Below are 10197 nucleotides of genomic sequence, written 5' to 3'. Positions count from 1 at the left end.
TGTCAAGAAAGGAGGTTGTGCATCTGTAATTTATTATTTTAAACACAAAGATGCACATAAATATTCGTGGTATAGAGGGAATGGAGATCATGTTAAAAGGAGCCTGACTGATTACGTGCTCGTTGAGAAATCGATGCTGGGTAGCGTTGTTGATACGAGGGCAGTGAGAAGACGATGGAGGTCTGTCAGATCATATGATTGTGGGATGCAAGATCAAGCTGAGAGGAGTGAGGTGGACCAAGCGAGAGAGACGTCAGCGGGAAAGACTAAAAGCCATGAAGCTAAGGATCAAAGAAATAGCAGATGAATACATGGCCAAAGTAGGCGAGGAGTTAGAATCAGTGAATTGGAGTGAAATGGATCGGGACACCTTGTGGAATGTATCTGAATGCCAAAGCGGTGTGTGGTGTGGCAAGAGTATCAACAAAGAAGAAAGGTACGGCATGGTGGGATGAAGAGGTTAAGAAAGCAGTGGAGGAAAAGAGGAAGAAGTGTCTAGAGTGTCTGCACGACAGGGGTTCAACTGAAATAAGAACTGAATGTATTGAGAATAATAAGCACGTGAAGAGACCTGTGAAGAGGAAAAAGGAGGGAAATGATGATTTAGGAGGACAAATGAACGCAAATTACTCTGAAAGTAGGAAGTTACTCCGGAAAGTGGCGCGGAAATGTAGAAGTGAGAGTGGAAGAATTGTGAAAGTGTGAAGGATGTAATATTAACCCATGAGGACGAAGTAAGTACCAGTTAGAAAGAATATTTTGAAAGCTTGATGAAAGGGAATAGAGACAGCTAAGCGACTGTAAACATGACTGGTTTTGAGGGTATACAGAGAAGGAATGCAGTGCCAGGAAACGTGACACTCGCACAGGTGCAGAACGCCGTGAAGCGGCTGAAAAATGGGATGCAGCTGGTGTTGATGAGGTGTATGCAGAGATGTGTAGTGAAAAGAGCGGAATGAAGTGCTTGTTGGAGATATGTAAGAAGGCATGGATGAGTGAAGCAGTGTCAGTAGACTGGAAAAAGGCAGTGATTGTATCCCTGTACAAAAATAAAAGTGAGCGAAGTGAGTGCAAGCATTATCGTGGCATAAGTCTACTGAGTGTGTCAAGGAAAGAATATGGAAGAATTATTACAGAGAAAGTAAGAGAGATATCAGAAGTCCTAGCGACTGACGAACAGGATGGCTTTAGGAGTGGCAGAAGATGTGTGGATCAAATATTTGCAGTAAGACAGATAATGGAGAATGCGTGTGAGAAGGCTATAAGGTGTTTATGGCATTCACGGATCTGGAAAATGGATACGACAAAGCAGACAGAGGACTGTGGAAGGTTCTGCGCATGTACGGTGCAGATGGTAAGCTGCTAGGTGCCGTCAAGGGTTCTTACAATGGTGGTGAGGCATGTGTAAGGGTAAATGGGCACATGAGTGATTAGTTCATGCTCAATGTGGGCGTGCGACAAGGCTGTGTGATGTCCCCATGGTTGTTCAATATATGTATGGATGGGGTGATGCTAGAAGTAAAACGCGCGAGTAATTGAGAGTGGGATAACGTTGGTAATGAATGGTGATGGATGGAATATCTCAAATTTGTTGTATACTGATGATGCAGTGCAACGTGCAGATACCGGATACGGGCTTGGCAGACTAGTGCAGAGCCTTGTAGATGTCTGTGAACGTCGTGCTTTGACAGTAAATGTAGAAAAGAGTAAAGTGAATGGAGAGAGACTGGAACTGGTGAGAGAGTTCAAATACCTGGGTACAGTGATAGGAAAGAGAGGAAAATGTGCAAATGAAATGGAAAGTAGAGTGACACAAGTAAGGAAAGTAGCTGGAGCTATGAAGACCTTGATAAAAAAACAGAGGCTTGAGTGTTGCAGCTGCGCGAGGCTTACATGGAGTGTTAGTGCCAAATTTAACATACGGTTGTGAGACTATGGTGTGGCATGAATATGAAAAGTCAAGAGTGAGGGCAGTGGAAATGGGACTGATGAGGAATGTATGTGGAGTACAGAGGGTGGATAGGATATGGAATAATGTGATTCGTGAAAGATGCGGGGTGAGGAAGTCTGTGAACACCAGGATCGAAGAGAGTGTACTGAGATAGTAAGGTCATGTGGAGAGAATGGATAACAATAGAGTGGTGAAAAAGGTACATCTGAGCGAATATGAAGGAGAGACGAGGCGAGGTAGGCCAAGAAGAAGGTGGAGGGATACGGTGGATGAATGTGTGAGGAAGAGAGGTTTGGAAGTTGGTGAGGCTAAGAGACTGGCAAGAGACCAAGCTGGCTGGATGAATTTTGTGCGAAGTGCATAACCAGGGATTTGTCACCCCTTTTTAACGTGACAGCATTCGGACTGACTTTATCAGATAGGTATACGTGAAGCTACAGAACGTGGTGATTTTTTTTTTCTTTGGGGGGGGGGAGGCCTCTCTGATGGAACCAGGATTTCGTGGCCTTGAATGATGGAAGCGTGGCCCATTGAACTGGGCAAACTTAGGCTGTCTGGACGTTGGTACTCCTCACCCTGCCCAAAGGTGGGAAAGGAGGTCCGGATGATGATGATGGTGATGATGATGATGATGATGATGATGGTGATGATGATGATGATGATGATGATGATGATGATGATAATGATGATGATGATACGAACAAAAACAATAACAGCAACAATAAAAGCACTAACAATAACAAAAATGACATCAATAATGATGATGATGATGATGATGACGATGATGATGATGATGATAATAATAATAATAATAATAATAATAATAATAATAATAATAATCCCTCCTGTACTACGTTTGCTTTCATCCGACAAAACTTTCTAACCCACTTACGGTTCAGATGATTGCCAGGCGTACTCAGACTGGAGGGTAAATTTGACTAGTAACCAAGGAGACTCATTCCTACAACACAAGGGAGCAAGAGTCTAAAGCACTGCCATCAATCTTCTTTAAGTACTTCATAGAGATTAGGACGGGTCGTGAATGCAACACTTTACCACTGAGAGAGAGAGAGAGAGAGAGAGAGAGAGAGAGAGCTCTTCTACGAAATTCACGAATGACTCATAGTCGTGCAACTTTACACACACACACACACACACACACACACACACACACACACACACACACAGTCATAAGGAATCCCGCTACTCCATCACTACAGAACGAGGCACTCTATCATGTATTCAGTATTGACGGTGCGTGTTTGTGCCCAGGTAGTGACAAGTGGAGGAGTTTGGTGCCAATTACTGCATTAGCATTAATTCAGTACGGACTGTGGGTATCGGTGCCAAAGTGGTGACAAGTAAGGGTTTGTGGGTCATCTGCCGCCCCTGCATGTATTCGGTATGGACGGTGTGTATCAGTGCCCAAAAGGTGACATGTGGAGTGACGCTTTCGAGCAACGTACACATACATACATGCATACAAACTTACACACACATACATGCATACAATCTTAAACATACATGCATACAAACTTACACACACACACACACACACACACACACACACACACACACACACACACACACACACACACACACACACACGTTATTCTATTCACATACACACACACCTACATACTCGTATCCGCATCCTCGTCTACACCCACACACGTACACACACGCATACACAGACTCACACGTACACAAATAAACGTCATACCCTATCCAAACACACACACACACACACACACACACACACACACACACACACACACACTCAGTCACCTACCAGATTTCATAGTGCCAACATCCCCTTTCTTTCTCGCTCTCTCACTGTCTTACTTTCTCACTCTCTTTAAGTAAGCGATTTAAGTGTATTATAAGTGTTGAGTGGTGAAAGTAGTAGTAATAGTAGTAGCAGTAGTAGTAGTACTAGCACTACTACTACTACTACTACTGACTGCACGACTTACAAGTAATTCGAAGGTGCTTAAGTGAAGGAAACTGAATGGTAATTTATACATACAAGTGACCACGAGAATAACAGAAGAAAAGTGTTATGTAGTCTTATAACACTTAAAGAACATTTCAAAGGGAGATTATCCTTTATATGTGAGACAATGTGTGAAGTGTTGAACCTAAGTTATTTAAGTAACTCTGAACTATTGTAAGTGGTTTAGTGTAAAGTTACTATACTCTATTCCAAGCTGGCATTCTCGAGGGTTAAGAAAGCCCCCTAACACCTGCTTCTGACCGATTCATTCCTGTTTGGTATGTTATGTATGCAGAGTATGGTGATAGGAGAATGATTTAAGTAACGTTTTCTTGGTGACTGCTGCAGCTCCCTAACACCTGTTCCTCTGCGATTTACTTTTGGATAAGGCTGGCTACTATCGTTATGCACGTTACCTATGCAGCGTGTGGTGACATCTGAGAATGGTTTAACACAAAGGAGGACGGCAAGGTGTACTAACAAACTAAATCGCTTAGGAACAGGTCTTTGGGCGCTTTCTTTAACAACAAGAACTCATTATAAGTGAAAATAAGTGTTCATTCATGGCAAAAATACTTATAGGAAAGATTTAAGTAATTCTGATTACTTAACACTTATATATGAACACGTTAAGTAAGTCTGATTAATTATATGGTCAACAGTGTGGAATTATAAAACCAAACCACTTATACAGATGTTTTACGGAGTTTTACCTCAATAAAAGTGAAGAAGAGTGTTAAGTGATGGCTGGAACACTTATATAAGAACACCTTAAGTGACTCTGCTTCATTGAAAGTGGTCAAGTGTAAAATCAGAAAACCAAACCGCTTATGGGAAAGTGTTAGGGAATTTTAACTCATTATCAGTGACTGGAGTGTTTAAGTGATGCCTGGTAGGTCCCTCTTCTCATTTGTTAAGGAAGCTCCCTAGCACCTTTTCCTAGGCGATTTATTTTTGGATGCGCCTGGTTAATACTGATGCTGAATATTTTTTTTTTTTTTTAATGCAAGGAAGAAGGAACCAAAGGCATTGATCCAGCATTTAACGAACATTTACTTAGCATTTCCTCAACCATAAGTTATAATAATCCAGAACTGAGCATAATTTACTAAGCACTGAGGCAGAATTAGTGGGAAATACTGATAAATGATCCAGCATTAACTCAGCATTTACTTAGCACTGATCCAAAATCCTCAGCATTGATCCAGCATTTACTCAGTACAGAACCAGCATTTGTAAGAACTGATCTACCACTGAAGAAGAAATTAACCAGCATTAATCAAACATTTACAGGTGCTAAGACATTCTCAGCATTAATTCCGCACTGATCTACATATAATATTCCCGAGGAGAGACCCAACTAATTCTCAGCATCTTCGAGGAATTACCAAGACTACAACCAGCATGCAGGGAGAATTTACCCGGCAATGACAGGGAATTTACTCAGCATTTAGCCAGTATTTACGAAAAACTGATCCACAGATTCCCAGAGAAATGATCCAGCATTTTTTCAGCATTTACAAAGCACTCATGACCAACTTCCGCCCTTCCTCCCTCCCTCTCCTCCTTTTCCTCCTCCTCCCCTTCACGTACGGAGGGAGGGATGGAGGAGGGAGGGAGGAGGGAGGAGGAGGGGTGTGGACAGTGGAGGGAAACTTATCCCTCCCCCTCCTTCTCCCTCCCCTCCCCCTCTGTGGAGAGAGGGGGGTGCGAGGCCCCTGTCTACACCAAGCGCCTACTCCTATGGTAGGTTAATAAAAATAATAATAATAATATTAATAATAATAATAATAGTAATAATAATTAGCAAAAAGTACAACTATTACTGTAATAATAATAATAATAATAATAATAATAATAATAAGGCTTGGTGGATGAATCTGCAGTGTGTGTAAGAAACAGAATCTAAAGGTGAATGTAAGAAAGAGTAAAGTGATGGTCTTTGAGAGAGGTGAAGTCAGTGAATGTACAGTGAGATTGGATGGCGAGGAAATGGAGAATGTGCGTACGTTTAAGTACTTGGGTATTGTGATGAGTAAGGACGGAAGTTTAGAGGGTGAAGTGCTTGAAAGGGTACAGCAGGGAAGAAAGGTTGATGGTTCTTTGAAAGCAGTGATAAGAAACAGGGAAGTGAGTATGGAAGTGAAACAGCTACTGTATGACAGTATTGTGATACTAACTCTAACGTATGGAAGTGAAGCTTGGACCTTGTTGGAGGGACACATCTCAAGAGTGACAGCAGTGGAAATGAGTTATTTGAGGGGAGCCTGTGGAGTCACATGGAGAGACAGACTGACAAATGAGGAAGTGAAGGAGCGCCGTGGTGTTGATGTGGATGTGATAGGAAGCGTTAGGAGGAACACACTGAGGTGGTTTGGCCATGTGGAGAGGATGGAGAGTGAGAGACTGACGAGGAGAGTGTATGTGAGTGAGGTGGAGGGGGGGAGAGGGAGGGGAAGGCCAAGGATGAGATGGAGAGATGGAGTGGAGAGGTATATGAAAGCAGGGGGTGTGAGCTGGGAGCAGGGCATTGAAATGGCCGGGGACAGAGCAACATGGAGGCAATTTGTTTGTGGCCACCCCTTACGGGATTAAGGCGTCTGGCAATAGATAATAATAAAAATAATAATAATAATAATAATAATAATAATAATAATAATAACAGTAATAATAAAAAGGGCCACACACAAAATCGCCACCATGTCACCCTGTCCACCGCCATTACGAGTATGCTGCCCTCCCAACATTGCACCCCCCACCTCTCTCTCTCTCTCTCTCTCTCATCCTCGGTCTCCTCTCCCCCACCCCTCCCCCTTCCACCTCACTAACATGCACTCTCCGAGCCAGTCTCTCATTCTCCATTCTCTCCACATGGACAATCCTTATCAGGTTATTTTTCCTAACACTGAGAGAGAGAGAGAGAGAGAGGGGGGGGGAAAGGGGTGATTCCTTGGTCTTGAATGGCGTGTGGATGAATGTGTGGCCCATTTTATTGGGCTTCCCCTTTCCTTATTTCTAAATCCTACCTCACCCCAGATTGTTATGATCATGGTTAATATATTTTCTCTTGTTTTTACTACTACTACTACTATTATTATTATTATTATTATTATTATTATTATTATTATTATTAACTTGTTGTTGCTTAACCTATAAAAGCAGTTGTTTTTGTTTGATCAGTAATTTAATGTTCATATAATTCTAAAATGTTTACAAATATTTTGGTCTTATGCAAAACTACCACAACTACCACCTACCATCACCACCACCACCACCACAACTACTACCACCTACCACCACCACAGCTACCATCACCACACCTACCACCACAACTACCACACCTACCATCACCACACCATAGCTGCTACTACAAGGAAATCTCTGAGTAGTATTCACTTCCTTACATAAACGTTCTCCAATGAAGGAATGCATTGAAGCAGCTCTCTCTCTCTCTCTCTCTCTCTCTCTCTCTCTCTCTCTCTCTGCTTCCTTCTCTCCTTCCCTCCCTCCCTCCATCCCTCACTCCTTTACATACTGTTTATTAGTCTGTGTCTTTTCTTTCACTCTGTTTACATAGTTTCCACATCCCTCTCTCATCTCCTTCCTCCTTTTCTTCCTCTCTCTCTCTCTCTCTCTCTCTCTCTCATGTCAGCATCCCGGATCATTACATTTATTTTCCCTTTCTCTCTCTCTCTCTCTCTCTCTCTCTCTCTCTCTCTCTCTCAGTGCCACAATGTTCCCAGAATTCGCCATAGGAAACCACTTGAAGGACAACATGGCGGCCAGACAGCTTCTTATAGCATGGGGTACCAAAATGGCGGACAATATTTTAGCATCATCATCATTATTACCACCACCATCATCATTATTATTATCCTCCTCCTCCTCATCATCATCATTATCATAATTACTACCATCATCAATCATCATTATTACTATCATCTTCATTATCATCATCAATACTACTGCTATTATCATCATTACCCCCACCACTACCAGCACCACCACTACCACCACCACTACCACCACCACCACCACCACTACCACCACCACCACCCCCACCATCATCATTACTATTATTATCCTCCTCTTTCTCCTCATCATCATCATCATTATCATAATTACTACCATCATCAATCATCATTATTACTATCATCTTCATCATTATCATCATCAATACTACTGCTATTATCATCATTACCCCCACCACTACCAGCACCACCACTACCACCATCACTACCACCACCACCACCACCACCACCACTACCACCACCACCACCACCACCATCATCATTACTATTATTATCCTCCTCCTTCTCCTCCTCATCATCATCATTATCATAATTACTACCATCATCAATCATCATTATTACTATCATCATCATCATCATCATCGATACTACCACTATTATCATCATCATTATCACCACCACCACCACCACCACCATCATCATCATCTTCAGAGAGCAAGAAAAACTGATGAAGAGAAAACTACCCAATATGCCTATAAAAATAAATGGGCCACACATCCACTCACTCGCCATTCTAGCCCCCGGAATCCTGACTCTCTGTCTCTGTCTGCTAATTGTTTACTTCTTCTGTTCTTACTTTCATTCCTCTTCTCATACTTTTTCTTGCATTCTCCCCCCTCTCTCTCTCTCTCTCTCTCTCTCTCTCTCTCTCTCTGTTCATTTTTACCTGATGGAACTAGGTTACTCTCATCTCTGTCGTGGATACTACTACTGCTACTACTACTACTACTACTACTACCACCACTACAAACAATACTTATGACAAAATACCACACTCATTCCTACCACAACTACCACCACTGGCATTGCAAAAACTACCAACATTTCGCAACCACCAGTATCACCCGTATCACTTAACTATAACAACTACCAACAATGTTACTGATACCTCTCTCTCTCTCTCTCTCTCTCTCTCTCTCTCTCTCTCTCTCTCTCTTATGCAACTGCAATAAGTATCACCACCACCACAGTCACCACCACTACAACAACTACCACCAGCATCATCTTCAACATCACCACCACCTCCACAGCTACCACAACCACAGATACCCCTACCACCACAACCACCACCACCACAACTACCACCATCCTACCTACCACAGCCACCATCAATGCAACAACTACCACCAGCATCATCTTCAACATCACCACCACCTCCACAGCTACCACAACCACAGATACCCCTACCACCACAACCACCACCACCACCACAATTACCACCATCCTAACTACCACAACTACCACCATCGCAGGGCTGGGAGGAGGCGCATCGGTACTGCAGAGGAAAGAATGGCTACTTAGTTTCCCGAGAAGACCATAAGAGACTGCTACTGCTGTCTGACCGAACGGAAGACCCAACCCCGCCTCCTACCACCGTTCCTCCCACAACTACCGACATTCCTACCACAACTACCGACATTCCTACCACAACTACCAACTTTCCTACCACAACTACCACCATTACCTGGACCTCTCTGGCGCCCGTGGAAGGACACTACCAATGGCTTTCTTTAACGCCAGGTAAGAGAGAGAGAGAGAGAGAGAGAGAGAGAGAGAGAGAGAGAGAGAGGGAGGGAGAGAGAGAGAGAACGTTTGCTTTTTCACTTTTCCAAATAATCAGAAGTGGCAACCGCTAGTGCAAAGGAAAGGCTTTGTGCACACTCATTTCCGACTTTCCAAACGGCTTTCCTCTGCCTATGTGAGTGTAATTCTAACGTATATGTAACTACAGTAAATACGGTAGGCCTATATGATGTGTAGATGTATATGTGCCTACAGTAAATACGGTAGGTCTGTATAAGGTGTACTGTGGGCTTGGGCACAGGGCGACAGGGAGGCGAATTGTTTGTGGCCACCCCTTACGGGATTATGGCATCTGGCTATTGACTGAGATGGACAGATAGATTGATAGACAGATAGACAGGTAAGCTGGCAGACAGATAGACAGGTAGGAAGGTAGACAGACAGACAGGTAGGTAGGCTGACAGACACACAGGTAGATAGGTAGACAGATAGATAGATAGATAAACAGATGGACAGATAGAAGTGAACAGATTGATGTGCGTCTGCAAAACTGGCACATTGTCACCACCATCGATCTGCAGGCGTTTGATGCTTTTTTGGCAGAGTGTACTGCTGCTTCAACCTGCACTCCACCATCCTCCTTTAGGGGGAGAGGAAGGTAGTTGAAGGACGTCTGTATAACCCGGGCAGCTCCA

At 43.2% G+C, this 10197-nt stretch overlaps 1 protein-coding gene across 1 annotated transcript in view; it reads left to right on the top strand.

Moving 5' to 3' along the window:
- Positions 1–275: 275 nt before the first annotated feature.
- LOC145390758 (uncharacterized) overlaps positions 276–10197 on the top strand; it is a 21597-nt gene continuing 11675 nt past the window's right edge. The window contains exons 1-2 of the mRNA XM_080265556.1: positions 276–320; positions 9232–9499. Of these exons, the coding sequence (XP_080121682.1) occupies positions 276–320; positions 9232–9499 (313 nt within the window). The remainder of the gene's footprint in view (positions 321–9231; positions 9500–10197) is intronic.

This window comes from Coenobita brevimanus, chromosome 15 (assembly GCF_032717465.1).
Source record: "Coenobita brevimanus isolate Jiangsu-jjx chromosome 15, ASM3271746v2, whole genome shotgun sequence".
In the NCBI taxonomy this organism is placed as follows: domain Eukaryota; kingdom Metazoa; phylum Arthropoda; class Malacostraca; order Decapoda; family Coenobitidae; genus Coenobita; species Coenobita brevimanus.
This window is presented reverse-complemented; position numbering and strand designations above follow the sequence as displayed.